This window comes from Electrona antarctica (assembly GCF_951216825.1).
Source record: "Electrona antarctica genome assembly, chromosome: 7".
In the NCBI taxonomy this organism is placed as follows: domain Eukaryota; kingdom Metazoa; phylum Chordata; class Actinopteri; order Myctophiformes; family Myctophidae; genus Electrona; species Electrona antarctica.
Genome location: NC_136812.1, coordinates 21,126,564 through 21,147,457, shown reverse-complemented (window position 1 = coordinate 21,147,457; position 20,894 = coordinate 21,126,564). Strand labels below are relative to the sequence as shown.

Below are 20,894 nucleotides of genomic sequence, written 5' to 3'. Positions count from 1 at the left end.
ATATGAGACTGACTTTGTGGGTAAGACAGTAATCAGTAACATTTTCTGGGGCGAACACGACACGCTCATTCTATAATGCAATAGAGCACATTCCACTATTCTGTTCATGTTCACAAAGTCTTCAATTTACTGTCAAGAGAAACCCCTGCAGATTTTGCATCTTCGCAACGGCGCTGATTGACAACTTCAGTTTTTGGCCTCCTAAGACTGACCTAAGATCACGAGACTGGCATTACGGTATGTGAATTTTGTTATAGTGTGGATTGTCCCCTTAATGTACCACCTTCACACAATTAAGGCACCTTTTACACCCCTGGGGGTCAATGGGTTCTTCTAATAAGAAGAGAAGCAACAATAACAGAACAAAACACAGATCTGGACCAAAACACAACAAAAACAACAAATAGCTGACAGGAAAAAAAGGGGGAAAGCGGAATGTTTAGGGCTAGGTAGGACAAAAAAAACAAAAAAACAGAAGTGCCCCTTTACATATCTTTTCAACTCATCCACTTGATTTGTGCAGGAACATACAGCACCTTACACCATTGCCATGGTATCATCACAGAAAAACACTCCTGAAGCACCGTGATAGGGTAAGTCAGACCTGCCCCCAGATACCCGCCCGCCCCAAACACACACACACACACACACACACACACACACACACACACACACACACACACACACACACACACACACACACACACACACAAACATCTTTTCTGTACCTTACGTGTGTGCACGTTTTAGTGTTCGTGTGTGGTACGAGTCAGTACCCTACGTTGAGCTTGTTCTTGTTTAGCTCTCTCTCTAGGTTGCCTATTAGAGTGTCTATGCTCTCCTGCAGGTCTCGGAGGTTGACCCTGTTGCTGAGCACCGGGCTAATATCCTGAATCTTCATGTAGGCCTGGTAGGTGTGCTCTTTGGGAAGATGCGGGGGAAGGATGTGGTCACACACCCTGTCGTCGTCATCCTCCTCCTCCACCTCCTCCACCTCCTCTTCCTCCCTGGGCTGACTGTTGCCTGAACCATCACTCTCGCCGTGCCCTTCCTCCACCTCTTCCTCCTTTCCCTCCTCCTCCTCCTCCTCCTCCGTTGGCCCTGCATGCACTTCCTCCTCCTCCTCCTCTTCCTGCTCCTCGGGAGAGTCAAACAGTGCAGAGGTTGGGACGTCCTGTTCCCTCTCCTGTGCTTTAAAACCTTGTTCTTTATCTGCATTTTCGTCCTCTCCTCCCTCCTCTGGCTGCTCCTGCTCTTCGTTGACACAGTCCGTGTCCTCAGAGGCCACGTCGTCGTAGTCCGCCTCCTCCTTGCTAGGAAGCAGCATGAGTTCAGGAGGGAAGTAGCACTCTCCGGCGCAGCCACTCCAGTCGCCGGCGTAGCGGTTACTGGGGCTGTCCAGGCGGCCCGGCCTGGGCCTCAGGACGCCCGCCATCTCTGCGTCGCTCAGGTTCAGCACCTGCGGGCGCTCTTTCCTCCGTCGGAGAGGCGGGATGGTCAGCAGGTCAGTGGTGGCGGCGAGAGCTTCTGCTGTGGGAGTAGGGGAAGACCGTTGGCTGTATTCGTCCGGTACTGTGAAAACAGTCAGGAAGACATGATAGGACAAAGTCAGAATGTGAAGGTGAGCTATTTGATCATCATTATAAGTATTATAATTTAATATCAAAACATGCCTTAAAACAAAAACAAGCCTTAACCATATGAGTACCACAAATGTTAACAGAACAAAATCATGATGATGATGAGATGAACCATATTGTGGTCTCCAAAGACCGCGACGGAGGGGCGCCGTCTCAAGCAAAGTTGACCCACGGGAGACACTACCGACCGAGCTAAAGCGAGTTGCCGTGTCGAACGTTGCGAAGTTCGCTCGAGCCGACTCAGCCCCGTCCGATTTGCACCACGATGGGCACAGAATAGTAAATCCTCGTCCCTACAATGAACACAGCAGAGTGCTCCGTACCCCCTCACTGGCGGCCTGTCTCACCCAATCACAAGCCGCGACGCTCCTTCCAGCCCCTCCCACCAGGGGGGGGGGAGCTAGGTCACGTCCTGGCTTGTGGCGTATTAGATTGACGGGCGGTGGTAGAGGAAAAGTCATGGGATCATGAAAATCAACAGGGTTTGTCCTACAGGGATCATGAAGGTGCACAGCGAAATTCCCTGGCAATTGAGTCGGTCGTTTTGTTTGTTTGTCACATTTCGTTTTGGGACCACAGTGGTGGACAGATGCATGGACAGCCAGAAGGAGACGGCCAGGCGGTCCGACACCGCCATCCTTCGAGGCCTGCCACTAGCGGGACTATGAGGTCCAGCTGCTGTTGAGTCAAATATTGACCATGTGAGCACACAAGAGGTCCTGTAGCAGAAATAACTTTTCCCAGGTGGGATCTCAGACAACATGCCACGCCATGCTTATGTTATGCCATGCTTAAGACAAGTATGCATGCTGAATTCACTCCAACACACACTCTTGAAACTTCTCTGACTTGTCTCTGAGGTTTAGCTTATAGGCTTTATTTAACTTTCTTCTTGGGTCCTCGGTTTTCACTACTTGCTACTTTAAACTAAGGTAAATAAAGCTATAATGTAACATATTATGCTAATAAAGACGACTTAATCCCTCTTTGGACAAGAGAGTAAGGTGGATATACTACAAAAATAAATTGTAAAAAAACACTTCAACAAAACCAACTCCAACACAACTCAGTTACCTGTCACACTCTCTTATTTCTCTCTGTGTATCTACACTTCGACACCGCTAGCTGTCTTTTACTGGATAAGAAGGGAACAGAAAACAAAATAGCATTAAGAGATAAGCCTGTTAGACCTTGATTGTAATTCGGGAAATTAAAAGACTTTAGACACACTGTCGACAAGAAAGTTTCAAAGTACAACGGATGCTTCCTGATTGTTATCAAGTCATATTCAAATAGTCAGGAGCAAGCAGCAATGTAATGTGGTTCCTTTTGTTATTTCAGTGTCACTGTAAGTGACAAAAGGCAATGTGCCTTTTATGGACATCACATGCTCTTGCTGAGTCTCTTTACTGTTTTGAAAATACATATAATACCACATGTTGCGTGATTTCATTCCCAAGGTTGGTTTAACACTTTTGTGTTAAAGCCACCACTTAAAAATAGCATGGACACGCACGCACGCACGCACGCACGCACGCACGCACGCACGCACGCACGCACGCACGCACGCACGCACGCACGCACGCACTCATGCACGCACGCACGCACGCACGCACGCACGCACGCACGCACACACACACACACACACAATGTCCTCCACCACATGCTGCCGTACACTGCCATCGTGCGATCCACTCCTGACCACCTGCTCAACAGCAACCACTCAGAACACAGCTGATGAAGCACATGGCACACACACACACAAGTGAGTTTGAGTATCCAAACTCAAATTCCCCACATGTGATGCCTCCTTAATATAAAATGTATCTACCAAGACACAATGGTGGTCAGTGGTCTGGTCACACACAAACATAAAGAGCCCCTTGACCTGACAGAAAGCACATCTGTCATGTATCCTCGTGCCTTTGAGGCCCAGAAAGCAACAATGCAGTGGATGGTTGGTTATGCGTGTGGGGTGTGAAGAGGATGGTTGGTTATGCGTGTGGGGTGTGAAGAGGAGGATGGAAATATACCATAATGGCCATGAAATGTTAGGGTTAAGTTTAGAGGGCTGAGGGCTAAGGTTAGGCCAGGAATGTCTTTAATTATAGCCCAGCCATCCTACGCTCTTGAGCAGGGGAAGTGGACTGAAAGGAGGTAACAGAGGGGAAACATTGCCTTGAAGCCACGCTGAAAGCCTGATCAAGGTTAGAATTTCTCACAAGACCGGGTCATTATCCACTAGTAGCCAGACATGCTATTGCTAGCGCAGACTTATGTTATAGTAAGGACTGTTATAGACCCACACGCACATCTATCAAAGACTAAATATACTATATATGTTCCCACACAGTGTGACAACCACACATTATTATTGCATATATATAACTGCAAACAAGTTATGAATATTTGTATTATTTTACTATATATATACACACACACACACACACACACACACACACACACACACACACACACACACACACACACACACACACACACATGAATAATATTCATGTATTTATTCTTTCCGCACATGTTCAAAATGAGTTGGCTATTCTCACTATGAATACAGATTTTGACTTGTCCATTGGCACAAACAGTTTGAAAACCACTGCTACAGACAGACTCTTCTTCTAGCTGCAAGCTGTTTTCTTACCAAAAAATAAACAAATACCTCCCTTTTTTACGTACATAGTAAGCACTGTCTGTCTCATTTTGCACAGCTTCACTTGTACTTACCTATTACTAGGCTACCAGCTAATATGAGACTTATGAATGCTGACTTATGCTCCTGTGTATGCTGCTCTGTGTGTCTCATCCCTCAATGCTGTAGGTGTTAAACTTCCCACAGTACTGGTGAGAGGCTTAATATTTTAGGTCCTATTTGTTTGTATGTTTTACACTTGTACCATTGTTAGCCCCTCCATTTAAACACGGTTTTAATTAGTCAGTTAGAGATGGTGATCTTTGTTAGTGATGATGAGCAAAATAAAAATGTAAACACTCAGTAGAAAGTGCTTTCCCCCCCTAATAACTGTTATGACTATACAATGAAATGACCAACAAATAGCCATGCCTTGCTTTGCACATTTAGAAAAAGATCAACAAAAACTAAAAAAAACACTTTTAGCAAACTCGGTCAAAAGGAAATATTTCACATAGTCACATCTTTATGCTCAGTCTGTCTGCCTGTACACAGTCTAGATTAGAACACTCTGAGGTTTTGGATAAATGTGCCTCTCCGTCCTTAGGCCTCAGTAATACATAACATCCACTGAAGCACACGCTGACAGTGACAGTTAACACGTTCATTAAGGGGTGACTGGAGGGTGAATAAATACAGTTGAACATGTACACACAGAATGTGTATATAGCATGTGACAGATGAACAGCAACTTAATAACACAACAAAAGATTTTACGCAAGGAATATGCTTAATGCTTTTGACCGCTCCCCTCGAGGTGTCATCTCTCATATTCATCTCAGACTGGTTGGTTGTTTCACATCTCAATGAACAACTGCAAGGAAGGGACAGCTGTGGCCAGCATGCAACTGTTGGACAAACGGACAGATATCTAGCAATTCGAGGATGGCTGGTTAGCTCTGGATATTAGTCCCTGGTTGGCGATTTGTCCAAACAAGACAAGAGAGCCACACCTCAGAGGTTTGGTTCATGGCAGGGCTTTACTCGCTTGGCTCTGATTGGCTCTGTCCTTTGTGGTTTGCCATGATGAAGCACACTGTGGCCAAGTTCCATCTGCACCGGATCAACACAGATGGTGGCCAGTGGCTATCTGCCGTGCTCGTGCCAGTGGTGGTGGGTAACCTCAGGGATCAAAGCACCCCCGGCCCTTTCAAGGTTCTGCGTGGAACTAAGCCACAGAGCTGGTAGCAATTTGCACGATACCCCCCCTCTGGTGTGGGCGAGGCATATACTGTACTGCATGCAGAACAGCTACAGTACATTGGAATGTAGATAAGTGTGCAAAACCATATTCAGATAATGACTCAAAAATGAATTAGACCAGGGGTTCTCAACCCGTGGGTCGCGACCCCTCGGGGGGCGGGGGGCGCGAGACATGGCCAAAGCATTTCCGGGGGTCCCCAGCCAAAAACGTTGAGAACCCCTGAATTAGACCACTGGTTCCAAAGTGGTACAGGGACCCTCAGGGTTCCTTGAGGGGGTTCCAGGTGGACCCGTACAGGTCTGTGATTCTGAGAGTGTACAAATGGAACCAAATGGACCCACTTGTACACTCTCAGAATTATGGGGTTCCTTGGCATTGAAAAGTTTGAGAACCACAGAATTACACTCAGACTCACCAGGCCATAGCTGAAGCAGGTAGTGCAGAACCTCAATGTGCTTTTTGAAGTGCAGGGCACTGGCCAGCTCCTCAGAGTCAATGAAGACTCGGTTAGTGTGACACGAGGCCTCCTGGCGTTGGCTGAGCAGCACTGGGCCGAAACACACTGCCAGGTTCTGGCAGGTCATCTTGTTCACTTCCTGGTAGGATGCCACCAGCTTCAAGTGGTCTAGAAGCTTCCGCAGTGTTGTCTTGAAGCACACACAAAAAAAACCCACTAATGTTATTATTGTTAGAATTAGAAAAATATAGTTTTAGTAGCAGAAGAAACAATTTATTATAGCTGTCACAATAACCACAAAGCTCAATCCACACGCAACGTGTTGTTAGCTCTAAGATCAGATCTTCTTAGCAAGCAATGCAGTCATGCGAAGGAGTATTAGACAATAATTATTAAGGTCACTCTGGGAACCAGGGACAAAATGAACACTAGTACTTCCTCACCTTCTCCACCTCTGGTAGGATGTCCAGCAAGCTGACCGTGGTCTCCGTGTCTGACTGGTCATTCTCACAGCCCCCTGGACCAATCCTCAGAGGTCTCCTGGCCATGGACTCCAACACAGCCTCATATAACTGCTTATCAATCAGAGGGAAGGGCAGTTCTCGTAGATAGTCCTTCAACACACCTGGAGAAAGAGCGAGGCGAGACACAAAGAGGGGACGAGAGAGAGAGAGAGAGGATGGGGGTAATATGGAGAGGAGAGAAGACGGAGAAACAGAGACAAGTCGTGTAAGTTCAGGTGTGTTGACGGTCACAAAGACATGTTTCCACCAAAGACTCGAGAAATGGCATACTGTGGCTCAAGAGGTAGAGCAGGTCGTCCAATGATCCATGGGTCGGCGGTTCGAATCCCGGCTCCTCCTGTCTACATGTTGAAGTGTCCTTGGGCAAGACACTGAACCCCAAATTGCTCCCGATGTGCTGGTTGGTACCTTGCATGGCTTCCGCCGCAATCGGTGTATGAATGTGTGTGTGAATGGGTGAATGTAATGCACAATCTATGTAAAGCGCCTTGGATAAAGGCGCTATATAAATGCACCATTTACCATTCATACTTTGGACGAGCAGAGGAATAGGGGACGGATTTTCCGATGAATGAATAAATAATAACTCATCACATGGGCAACTTAAACATTTGGCACATTGCTAATAATGTCAGTGTAGCTATTTATAGATAAAATGCTTTTATTTCCCCCACTCTGTTAGATGGCTGGATATGATGACATACTGTACGTGGTTACTGTAGCTGCCAAGAGAAGCCCTGTTGTTAAAGCAGGGGTTCAACAGATTGTGGCATCTGATGAGACACCTGATAGGAGGGGGGCGTAACACTGCAGCCAGAGTCATAGGATGAAGTATAACATAACTTTAGGCGGTCCTCAGAGTGTTGGGAGGCCTCATTGTGCGCGTGTGATTTCACACCTGTGTTGTGTCGCCAGCGTCCCGTGGACCAGACCAGACAAACATGAAACCCCATACGATCGCCGCTAATCCTCCAAAAATATTACTGCCATGTCTGTAAGCGAACAATAAAAGCCCTTGGCAGCATGACAATCCTTTGTGGTGGACTTCACCACTCATTTCCCTCCTGCCTGAAGATGCCCCACGTTTACAGAGCAGACCATTTTACGCTTAATAATGTCCGCCCCCTGTATGATTTAAGAGGAAAATGCCTGTCGTGTGATTTTGGTCAATTGGGAGCTCCTTCATAATGACTTGCACAATCACTGAGCCCTGAACAATTCCCAGGCGATTTACAAGTTCATCCCATGCTTGCTATTTACAGCACGCTACAGTATATGACTCACTCTAGGCCTGTTGACATCCCCAATACGTCTGGTAAGGAGAGCTGAGGGCAAAACTTAACACGCTCACTTTTTAATCCCCTTAATCCTCCACTCTCCTCTCCTAAGGGAGTCTGAGGTGTAACGCTTTCTAGTCTATTTCTATCTGGCATTGTGAATGTGAACCCCTTGCCCATTAATCTTGGCAGAAAAACGAGACAAAGCGAAGACTTGAAAATTAGCCTGAGATTATGGCGCTTCTGGGTGGCAAAATACCCACATGTCCTCTCCTCTAAACAAGTAGGTTGGCATTTGAAGCCACTGAACATGGGATTGGATGGTGTGTCGAAAGGGGGATCTAAATTCAGTTCATTGTTACAATGTTCCAAGTCTCAGGTTAGCTTTAGTTCAGTTCAGTGGAATTATCCTTTTTACATTTGACATTCAACTCAGTAGCCTACAACATGACTGAACCAGTAATCACTAAAGCCTCATCTAAATCAATGCCGTAAAAGTATTGAACAATATAACAACGGGTAGAATCGTTTAGAAACAATTTCAATTTCATGAAATACGGTTATATGGCTTATTTCTGTGTCAAAGGTGTTTTCTAATAACTCCTCCTCCTTCTTCCTTCTGACCTACAGTACATACAGTGTCATAAAAGCCTGTGTCCGTGACAATCTCCACTTAAACAGGGCTAACAGCAGCTCTGTTTTAAACAGGGCTAACAGCAGCTCTGTTTTAAACAGGGCTAACAGCAGCTCTGTTTTAAACAGGGCTAACAGCAGCTCGGTTTTTCTGCTCAGCACTATGAATCCCCCCCCCCCCCCTCTCAAGACTCAACACGTTTCAACAAAGCAATGCACAGCAGACAGACAGAGGGAAAGAGATAGCGAGGCGGAGAGACACCGAGAGAGAGAAAAAGAGAGAGAGAGAGAGAGAGAGAGAGAGAGAGAGAGAGTTGCATTCCTAAGGCTACATACTGGTGGTGGCAAAAAAAAAAGGAAAGCCAAACAACTACGTCTGTCTGTTGTGTTGTGTCAAGCAATCAGGGCAGGCACTGAGCAAGCCCTCTCTGTGTCAGCTGAATTCACAATGACGGCTCTATGGGTTCACCATGTACCCAGATGAACACCACTGATACTAAACACAGATGTTTATTTAGTTTGGGGGGGGGGGGGGGGGAACCAAAAAAGTAACATATTATTATCTTAAGGACAGTTTGGTATGCTCAGAATGTGATGTGACGAGATAACGTCTTTACAGAAGACTCCTCTCAATGCCTCTGAGGACGTGCTGATTTCCACAACAAGATAAGACAAAAATGCTTTATGACAATCACTCGGCGTCCCGTTATCAATCTATTGTGACCCTGTTGAGATAACTGTAATCAGGTCATTTCGTCGCTGAAAGCAAAATTACCTGCATGGATGCAAAATACTGTAGTATGTCACGTGCTTTTTTTTCTTATCTCGTGCAAAAGCGAAGGGTTACCTTGGCCCGTGGTAGTGCAATGTAAATACCTGAGTGTTCATTTACCTGTCAGTGTACAAAATGGTGTGTATGAATAAAATGCCAAGAAATGAGCGCAGGACCGCGTTCTGTTCAATCACCGCGGATGCAGCCTATAGAATCTGACAAAAAAGGGTTTTAAAACGGCACCGAAACAGGAAGTGGCCGGCGGTGAAATCCAAGCCCCCAATAAGGCTGGCCAGCGTTGAAGCTGTGAGACGTAGTGGTGAAAGCTGGAACTGCAGGCGGGCCCGTGCATTTATGACCAGGAAACCGGGATTTAACATCGAACGCTCGTTTGCACGTGCGCATTTGACCACCAAACTTTGGTGGTCAAGTAGAGAAGTAGAGCGTTCTTCCAATGGTGAAATCCCACAATTTCTTCCCATTGGCTACGGCCGATCACGTGACACGTGCGTCGATGCAGTGCAATGCATGTTGGTTTACAGTTGCATGATGGGAAGCAGAGGTTTTAGTGTAACAGCAATGTAACGTTATTGTTTTTGGACGCGTGGCGTTAGATGTGAGCGCAAACCTCTAGTTTTCTACAAATGGAAAGTCAAGCATTGGTGGACCTCAGTGACCTTCGCGTAATAACCCCTAAATTCATGTCATTGTACGGCAAATAGCGAAAATACATCTACAAACTCTCAACGCATCACATTGTGACGAATTGTGAGCTTGCATTTTAAATGTTTCGATAATTCTTTCGTTTTTTAAATTGTTTGAAAATTATTCACATTCATTTTTTAAAGAGGTTGAGTGCGTGAGAGCCAGGCCAGCCCAAATCAAAGAACGCACACTTGTTTTAATAAATAGTTTTATGAAACGACACGTCCTAATTATGCGTACACATACGACCTCATTCTCAATAGACTGAAACAACATGCATGCATAGTAGGCTCTTTCTATTTCCATGTTTTTATAAACACAGCAGTCCAATGGTCCAACTGTGTGTGTGTGTGTGTGTGTGTGTGTGTGTGTGTGTGTGTGTGTGTGTGTGTGTGTGTGTGTGTGTGTGTGTAGTGCTCTAAGGTGAGGAGAATACAGCCATTGAGGTAAATCATTAGCCTGTTATGAGTCAGTGCCTGTGTTGACTTTAGTAAATTAACACAGCGGTTCCCAAACGGTGTGCCAATGCACACTGGTGTTCCGTGAGACAAGTCCAGGTGTGCCTTAGGATTCTGTGACAACCACACATTATTATTATGGCAATGCACTGTAACTGTATACAGCTATACACAAAGTTACGAGTTGTGTTTATTCTAAAACGGATCGTTCCATTGGTTGGCTTTGACTGGCTGAGTCCTGTTGTAAAATATTCAATAAACACACACCTAGAACCGCATGGATCAGCTTCGCGCCACCAACCTCTTGTTTACAATACTAACAGCTAGTCACGCAATTTTGTTTTCCCACCACGGAACGGTAAGAGGAGAGCTTAAGAGCGACTTCCTTGTTTGTGGAGGCAGTTGCAGGTTCTACTTTCTTGCAAAAATGAATTTTATTAAATCATGTTGCCATATTTGGTAACCATTTTAGAAAAGCATTAAGCCACGCAAGGATTTGTCCCTTCTTCATTATTTTAGAACAGCTAAGGGGTTTTAGGCCCAACGCAGCCTCTTAACGGTGATAAACTGCAGCCTCATGTGGCCTATTGCTTTAACTTAATATATCAGCACTGGTTTCCCAATAGAGCAAATCTTATATACCCTAAATAATTTGATTTTAAACCACTTTCAACCGGCTGTCTCTCAGACATCCAGCATTGCGCACATGCAACAAGTACACACCCATGTGCATGAGCACGCGCACGCACGCACAGTCATGGACTCATGAGGAGTGAATAGGAAGTTGTGTTCTGCAGGTGTTCCACGTTGTAAAAAATCTGAAATGTGTGCATGCAAATGGACCGAAAAGAGACCATTTGCACACCATCAGTTAATTTAGCACTCAGAATTTTACGAGCCGAGCTGACAACAATATACACACTGTGAGTGTCTGCTGTGTGTCGCACGCAAACAGTCAGTAACTGGTCCTTCACCGTCCATTACCATCTGCATTCAGACCACTGGAGGCCAAGGTCATACAGATAAAACATATCAAATGAGTGTCCATGGCCTGCTGCATATCAAACAGGGGGTTCTTGTTAATAAGGTTGATAATCACTGATTAAGACAAAGTAAAATACCAATGTCAGCCCTCTATGCGGCTGACACCCACTGACTCCTTGCACCTTAATCCATGTCCTAGCAGTACCTTGAATAAGTCCTTAAGTATATATAATGCATTGAACAGTACACAGCGGCTGCTATGCTCACGCACCTAATATATACATTATCTCAGGTACTATGTGTACATATGTTTTTGAGACCCTTTGGTCGTATAGTTTGTAGTAAAGCTTGTAAATAACCTAACAGAACTTTTGTTTTTTTGTTTGTGGCAAAAGCTTCTAAATATTTAAGAACCACACAGAAGAAAACCCTTTACCTGTACCTTTGGCAAGAGTGCTAAAACTTTCTCTCCTTACCCCACCCACTTTCTCTTGGAAAAATGACATGATGGGAACTATGCACAAAAATGAATTTCACACACTTTTTTATCTGTAAAACTGTGAAAGCTGATTCTGATTCTACAACCAATCAACACCAGTGAATCCTATTGTTCCTGCAAACCAGGCCTGGCTCCATGGGGGTGCCAGAGGGGGGCTGGGAACCTCTGTTGCAAATTCTGCCCCCTCAGTTTAAGTTGTATGTACAGTACATATTGTTTTACTATATAATAATGATGTGTGCCCCACTGCCCCCTTGTCATTTTTCAACTGCCCCCCCTCAGTCATTTCATCCTGGAGCCGAGCCTGTTGCAAACAGTGCAGTAAAACAAACGGATGACAGTACAAACATGCAGAACGTCAAAAGATTCACCCATAATCCACTACAGCAATGTGTCAACAAAGTGCACTTTTACTACACATCCACTATAAATCTCTATTTTTTTCCCCACACGACACACACTTTCTTCTACGTCCCAAAATGTGCCACCAAACACTACAAGGCACACAATGCAATGGGGCACGGCTCTCTACCTTTGACCTCTTGTTCAAACAAAGCCGCAGGTCAGTTTGCTTGTCAGTGCTGCAGCCAGTGCCTCACCCACAGAACAAATGGGGACTTGTTCTTTCATCTCTTCCAGCAGGACCACCCAACCCCTCCTCCCTCCATGCCATCCGCTCTGCACACCCTCACAGCGCCAGACTAGAGCAGTGATCCTCTAAACTCTTTTGGCTCAGGGCACCACCCTGTAAATAACTTTTTCGTCCACGGCACCCCTGAACTACACTGTTAATTCTTAGAACCGTATGTCATATTGGGGACTGTACGTCAATATGTTAATCTGACATTCACCAAAAACAGACGATCTACAAGCTATCTACAACACATCACGTTGTCGTGCGTTTTTGGCAAAGATATTTGGGGCTATATCTTGCGCCACCCCTTAACCCTTATCCCTAAACTAATTTTTACTATTTAAAAAAACCTTTTAAAATAGTTCAAATAGCCGATCTACAAGCTCACAATGTCTCGATGTAGATCGGCTAGTTGAACTATTTTAAAATGTTTAGCAAAATATAAAAACATTGCAAATACGTTTAGGGATAAGGGATAAGGGCGGCGCAAGATGGAGCCCTTACCTAGTGTAGATTAGAATGCATCAAGGACACATAAGTATAGAGGGTGATCAAACTGAAGTGATATTGATAAATTCCAATATTATCAAAGTATTCTGTGGCACCCCTGGACATGTGTCACGGCACCCACTTTGAGAACCACTGGACCAGAGGACCCATGTGAGGGGAGGGGAGCGTTAGTCCAACATTCCAATAATCCGACATACCCCAAACCCTAAACCCTAAACCTAACCGCACGTGGAAGCCACGGATGAGACTAACCGGCCATGTACGGTATGTCGGACTAACGGGACATGCATCGGACTAAAGCGTGCTCCCCCATGTGAGTGGGTAAGGCAGGGTACAGTATCTATCGTGCACTGTGACGTGGTGTATAGCAGACAGTCCAAACCACGTTTTAGCACCCAAACATGATGGGTAAATTCAGCCTGGCTCTGGAGGTCTTACTGTGCACTTAATACTGTATTTTTTTCATAATGTTCTCAAATAGATGCTGTAGTAGTTATTTTACTATGCTATGCAGATATGTGTTGGTTAATGGTTTCCATGTTTTTTGTTTGTTTATTTAGATTTGTTTGTTCTTGATCAAAACATCAAGAATGTTATTTAGACAGCATGTTGTTGCTGTTGAACAGATACTAGGTTCATTGTTGACCTGGTATCCTAGTTTCTTTGAGGCACTACATTGTTCCCTCTGCACTCAAACTCTATAGTGTGACTATTTACCCTGTTGTTTGTTGACTAGGCTTTGTGCTTACTTTGCTCACTCTGATCCTGCCCTTGTCAGTCGCTCTGGCTAAGTAAGAGTGTCTGCTAAACGCCTACATTGTAATTGTAAAATATAACGTAAGCAGCAGTCATCCAGGTACTCGACTCCCGACCCATATTTGAGGAAGTGCTGCTCACGGTTGGAACGGTATTACCATGCGGTCCCACTCTTTTTTTGGTTCGATTCCAGGTCTGAGAATCATATTGCGCGTCACCACCTCCTTCTCTAAACCCCTTCGCTTTCCCGTCTCTCTTTCTACGCTGTCCAGTCAATGGTAGAGACGAAATGACCACGGGAATAATCATAAAAACAAAAGAATGAAGTGCTGCTCAGATACACACATGGGCCTGAAGCTTTTTTTTGTGTGTGTGGTGGAGCCTGCCTGCTTCACTAGCTGGCCCAAAGTTCAGCTAATCCCCCATGCGTGAGCCAAATACCATCTGTGTTTGTTCGGCAACAAAGGGGGCACTTGTTAATGACTTTCCATGTCTTCACTGGGGCAAGGCTGTAACGCACAGCCGGGGTGGGGGGCTGGGGGGAGTAGGGGGCGGGGCAAGCCACGGAAAAGACATGTCAGCAAAGTTCCAGACCGCAAAGTTAGGATCAATAACTGTGCTGAAACAGCCTGAAACTTCCAGTGGTGGTACTCACATTATTTACTTAAGTAAAAGTATCAATATCTCAATGTAAAATTACTAATAATAATACAAATGTATCCTATTGGAATAAAATTATACTTAAAACTACCAAAAGTCAAACTACTTGCTACGCACAATGTCCGATTTCACAAGTTTTCAAAATGTACAGAAAATCTGAAATCTTTAGAAAATAGCAGATCAAAAGCTCAAAAGTGCTGAAGTGGTTAATGTACCGGTATGTTTAGTTAGTAACTAAAGTTTTCAAATAACTGTAGTGGCGTAAAAGTACAATATTTGGATCCGAGATGTAGTGGAGTCGAAGTAAAAGTAGTGCAAAGTGGAAGTACTACTCCACTAAAGTAAAAACAACTCAACACTGTATTTAAACACATGCGGTACTTGAGTAGGCTACATGTACTTAGTTACTTTACGCCACTGGAAACTTCCACAAGCTTTTTAGTGGTCTCAAGACACACACGGCTCCTTTCATCCTGCAGAGGACACGCGTCTGAACTGATTTCCCGTCAAGTCCTGCTCTGTTTCATCTGAAAGTCATCCAGTGTCGTGTTTCCACACCAAGGCCAAATGGTAAATTAGCCAAGACTTGATCATACTTTAATGTCAATCAGTTTGACCGCAAATAAACCTGGGAGCCATAGAGGGATCTAGTAGGATCCTATACAGTATAAGTAGGGGTAATGAAATATGAAATGATAATATGTCTCTGAACCCAACGTAAACGCTGTTGAGATGCCCCCTGGCGTAGGCCCACTTAGCCCTTCTGAGGGGTGGTGGGGGTTTCAAGAGTCTGTAACTTTACTTGTTGTGGTGCTGCTGATCCCATGCCAAACAGCTCTACTACACAGTGAAATCCTCAGTGTTAATTCAACTCTGAGGATCTTACTGTGTAGACTCAGTGTAGACTCTCTAAAACACAAACCTACAGAGGCTGTTTAAACTGGAATATTTATAAATGTATTCCTCTCTAGAGCTACAGATGACACATTCTCATGTTATGAGAATAGTAAACGCTATAACACAGTGTCACCCGGCACCGCTGACTGAGACAGAGGAAACACTATAATGTTGGCTCATTAAAAACAAGCCCTAAATGTACAAATTGTTACTACTATGCTTAGCACAAAAATATATATTTATATTGTACCAAACTGTATTCATCTCAAAGTGCTCACTGCCTGCTACCAAGGTTAGATTCTGCAGCACAATCTGAAGTCAATTATGTTACAGATAAACCAATCCAGAACGAGGAATATTTGTGAAAATGATGTTCCTTTGATTAAAGGCAAAACATTTCATCCCAGCTGCACAGTTGCATGCAGCACAAGCTGCATAGTCACTCTGTGACCAATTTGATGTTGTGCCACTGAAACCTAATTTATACTTTGTCATACAACTGGCCTGAAATAACAGATTGAAAATCTATAAATAAACTGGCATGTTTGAAGTAGTCAAAGAACACAGAAGTGACTGCAGAGTGAAGATTGTGTTGCTCGTCTTTATCATTCAGAGCACGGCAGTCAAGTTTGGAAGACTTTTTGCGGTTCATTTGAGTGGATTGTGATTTGAAACAAAGGCTTGTGATCTTTCATAATGGAAGGCCACGCACTGAGCATGTTTTGCAAGCTTTGGATTGAACTTTGACCTCTGGATAATCCCTTTCACTACCTCTGCTTTTAAAATTAGCCGTGTGACATGCCAGCCCTCTTAACTCATCTGTTTGGCCCGCTTTTTAAGCCTAATTTATATCCGTCGCACAATGGTGCTACTTTCCCAAAATAACTAATTTGCAAGCTAAGCACGCGACATGCCGCGCTCAGCTGTTTATTAATATTGTTAAACATCTTGGTAGATAGATAGACAATTATTAATCATGTGAGGGAAATGCAGTTGTCACAGCAGCACTGCAGTATGAAATACAGGACAGATACAGATAGTGTAAAAAGATACATGATGTACATCTAAGCATAAACAGGTACCATAGCCCAAAGGAAGTATTGTGTACTAAATCTTTAATCATATCTCTTTAATCATATTACTTTTTTTTCACTCACTCACTCTCACTCACTCACTCACTCACTCACTCACTCACTCACTCACTCACTCACTCACTCACTCACTCACTCACTCACTCACTCACTCACTCTCACTCACTCACTCACTCACTCACTCACTCACTCACTCACTCACTCACTCACTCACTCTCACTCACTCACTCACTCACTCACTCACTCACTCACTCACTCACTCACTCTCACTCACTCACTCACTCACTCACTCACTCACTCACTCACTCACTCACTCACTCACTCACTTGGTTCCATCTGCAACACCCACTCGCTTGGCAGAGCAAATTTAGACAGCAAGCAAAAACCAACAAGCCACGCTGGTGCTGGCCCTTTTTTCCTAACCCGCTCAACTGTTAACTGTGTTCTTTGCCCTGCAATGCAAATGCATGCGGATCAAAGCAGGCATGATAGGAGGATGCCTATATGGGGCCTCTTCCCAAAACCAACAGCAGCTCCCACAATGCCCAGGGGCTTCCATGGTCTTCCTCTTTTTGTGGGAGAAAAAAAAATCATGACCAAGTAATTTTTGACCAAGTAACCCCCCCACCCCTTCCCACATGTGTCACAGCATCGAAATAAGTTTCGATCGATGACACAGTTGTTGTTGCAGGCTAACGAGTAACTATCAGTTGTAGATCATTTTAAGTTGCAGAAACAGAAATTGGGCAAAACATCATGCCCTAATCATGTGTTTGTTTTGTTTTGTTTTTCAGAATCAAACCATGGATGTTGTGGTCATGTGTAAACCGGTCAGCTAGTGATACAACCAGGGGTGTCACAGGGTATCTGAAGGTGGGGGGGATGAGCGTGGGGAGGGGACGATGCCCACGCGCCGAATTTGGCGGTTTATTTATTTTTTTGTTCTATTTTTAGCCTATTCCCGGCCAAAATTCCCAAGTAGGCATGCTTGGCAAAAATGGCACAGTCGTCGTTCAATCAATCTTAAATGGGCCAATAGGCTTTCATATAGGGGAAACCCTATATGACGTCCAAGTGGAAAAAAAGTCCGGGTGGTCAAAAGTGGGGGGGATGAAATCACCTATCTGTGAGAGTGGGGTGTCGCGACGTACTCACAGTGAATGGTGGTGACCCGCATGGATACAACTCAAGGGCAAGGCCCATTTCCCATTTCAATGTCAAAGCATTCTAAAATAAAAAAGGTGCAATGCATGTGTATTTAAATAGTAATTCAACAATTATGTTTAAATAAAACATTACCCGGATAGAAGCGGTAGGGACAGTGCTTTTGGGAGAGAACATTTTCATAAATCAAGGCCAGGCTGCTGTGAGGCTTAAAGTTTAGAGTCTGTATCCTTCAACAACATTGTTTACATTGCCTTTCCGTCTCAACTAAGCCTGTGGTCCTCATTCTAGGAACAGTATGAGCATGTCTCAACCAGGGACCTGGACAAAAAGAATGACCTGAATGTACTACATGGCCTGGTTTGCACGTGTGTGTGTGTGTGTGTGTGTGTGTGTGTGTGTGTGTGTGTGTGTGTGTGTGTGTGTGTGTGTGTGTGTGTGTGTGTGTGTGTGTGTGTGTGTACACACACGTGCATGTTTCCCTCAGGCAATGGCCTATACTGGTATGTTGACTACTGGAATGCTTTTACCACAAACAACACGCACTCACGCACGCACGCACGCACGCACGCACGCACGCACGCACGCACGCACGCACGCACGCACGCACGCACGCACGCACGCACGCACGCACGCACGCACGCACACACACACACACACACACACACACACACACACACACACACACACACACACACACAAACAGATCTCCTGTCTCCAGATAAAGAACATTACAGAGAGGATAATGCGGGTGCCTGCATTCAGGATTGTTTATTGAAGGAAAAGAATGTGTCGTGTGAGGATTATTCGTATATTTGACAACATCTTGCACGTCGGGTTTTCACAGCTCCTCTCTCTACCATCTACATCCCTTCCAGCTCATCTCACCCCCATCCTTCTGTCTCAACGAAAAACCAATTGTTCCTAATAAGAGTTACATTAACACTGACGATATGTACAGTATAGTGTGCTCACGCACGCACCTTAGATATATATATATATATTATCTCAGGTATGTTTCTTTGTGGAATAGGCTAAGACCCTTTGGTTGTATAGTTTGTAGCAAAGCCTGTAAATAAGCTAAGAGACCTTTTGGTTGTACCGTTTGTGGCAAAAGCTTGTAAATATTTAAAACCTTTTGTGGTAAGGTATGGACTAGAATCTAGTCTAGTTAGTAGCATTTACTCTGAGACTGCACATACTGCATATCGTCTGTGTCGGTGTCCATAACTGTTACTTTTTCAGTATTCAAAAACAGCAAAAGATCTACAAGCTCCAAACGCGTTGCTCAGTTCACGCAGCAATTCAAACTTGTACTATATGCTTTCGTGTGACGATAGTATGATCAAGTAGGGTGTTAATTTACCCCAAAAATATGGAGATAAGAGGTTTCTGAGCGACAGCAGCGATATGCCAGAGTCCATGTCTGTCAAATATAATAGTCCTTTAAGGTTCCCAAACTTTTTAGCCTGTGACCCAAAAAGAAAAATGTGATGTCTCGCCGGAACCCTAAGTAGTGAAAATAGCAGATCTACAAGCTCACAACGCATTACTCTGCTAAATGCGTTGTAAGCTTGTAGATCAGCTATTTTCACTACTACTTAAAAAAACATTTGTTTTCTAACTTATGGAATTAAATTGATTTTTCTTTTCTTTTCTTCATGAAATTACTGAAAAAATCTTTGAATTTGTTTTTCATTCATGAAAAATGTTGCTTTTTTGGGAATGTATTTTGAAAATGTTCATATCATAATAATTAAAAGCTAAAATGTAGGAAACAAAATAAATAAAGGAACAGATAAAAATGTGTTTGCGGGTCTCGACACCATGTTCGGGAAGCAGCCCTTTAGCATAATACCGAAGCCCCTATCTGTGCCTGAGCACACCATGAACCCTGACCTGCTGGATGACATATGTACATACAGATGTGAAAGTTACACGTGTGCATGTCACTGGGTGAAATGGACAATTATTGACCATGAGGGGGCTTCCCATCAGCCCCCCCACCCTCACAACGCGTCACGCGTTGTGAGCTTGTAGATCTTCAATTTACTGAGCGTGACTCCGGCATGCAACTAAGTATAAATCAGGCGTTAAGTCGTTCAGTGTGTGTGTGTGTGTGTGTGTGTGTGTGTGTGTGTGTGCGTGCGTGCGTGCGTGCGTGCGTGCGTGCGTGCGTGCGTGCGTGATTCAGATCTCCTGGTTCAGAATGTGGTGGTTATGGGTTTACCTGTGATGACGTTGATGTCCGGATAGGTGTTCTCACACAGCTCCACAGTGTAGCTGTCTCTCTCAAAGGCCTCGCGGAGCTCCTTCTTTACGGCTGCAGAGCCACACAGGCGGTAGAGACCCACCACCTGGAAACACACACACACACACATGCACGCACACGCACACACACAGACACGCAACAACACAAGTAGGTCAAATAATACTCGCGGCCAAAGATTCTAGCAGTCAACTGCAGAGGCAGACGTTTTTACAACCCTATCGATCAAATTCAACTTCTATCCAAACAATGTGTAGCTGGAGGGAAGCCAAAACTACTGCAGAGTCCACGTGCAGGTCTCCCAACTCTATGATATGACAATCCTAGGCACTATGGTACAGTAGGTTTACTAGGTTAATGCTGTTTTAATCAATAAACATACAAAATGTGGCAATGTTATCAGCAGAAAAGCTGCAGAAATCTTAATATAAATCTAAATCTTAAACTCAGTTCGGACGGAAACCTTGCATGTTCTAAGCTGTTACTTTTCAGGAAATGGAAATAAACACAGAGGGCTATATCTTGCGCCACCCCTTAACCCTTATCCCTAAACTTATTTGCCTTTTTTTACTATTTTAAAAAACCTTTTAAAATAAGTAAAATAAGTTCAAATAGCTGATCTACAAGCTCACAACATGTAGATGTAGATCGGCTAGTTGAACTATTTTAAATTTATTTTCAAAATAGTACAAAATGGCAAATTTAGGGATAAGGGTGGCGCAAGATGGAGCCCAGGGTCCATCCATCCAATGGATCCACATAATTTAGTCACATGCTTGTATTAACACTTTTCATTGGTTAAATCGTTTGACCTAAATTCTGTCAGATTTAATAATTTTTAACTTTCCGTCCCTATTTTGGCATGCAATGACATTTGCAATGCTTCATGATCACGTGGATCCGCTTTTGTCGCTGCTTTTGCAACAGCTGGAAACTACTGGAAGACAAGCTGTGAGAAGTTGTAGATCTGCTATTTTTGAATAGCCAAAATGTTAACGAATAAAATGTTTGTGACCCACTGTCTTATCTATTAGAAACTTACAATGTGCTGAC

The 20,894-nt window shown here is 44.2% G+C and overlaps 1 protein-coding gene across 2 annotated transcripts in view; it reads right to left on the bottom strand.

Moving 5' to 3' along the window:
- Nucleotides 1-743: 743 nt before the first annotated feature.
- The window catches only part of syde2 (synapse defective 1, Rho GTPase, homolog 2 (C. elegans)), a 54,667-nt gene continuing 34,516 nt past the window's right edge, over nt 744-20,894 (bottom strand). For both annotated transcript variants that reach the window (XM_079506406.1, XM_079506407.1), the window contains 4 exons: nt 19,803-19,929; nt 6,452-6,633; nt 5,967-6,198; nt 744-1,572 (listed from right to left, as the gene is read on the bottom strand). In XM_079506406.1, the coding sequence (XP_079362532.1) occupies nt 770-1,572; nt 5,967-6,198; nt 6,452-6,633; nt 19,803-19,929 (1,344 nt within the window). In that variant the 3' untranslated portion in view covers nt 744-769. The remainder of the gene's footprint in view (nt 1,573-5,966; nt 6,199-6,451; nt 6,634-19,802; nt 19,930-20,894) is intronic.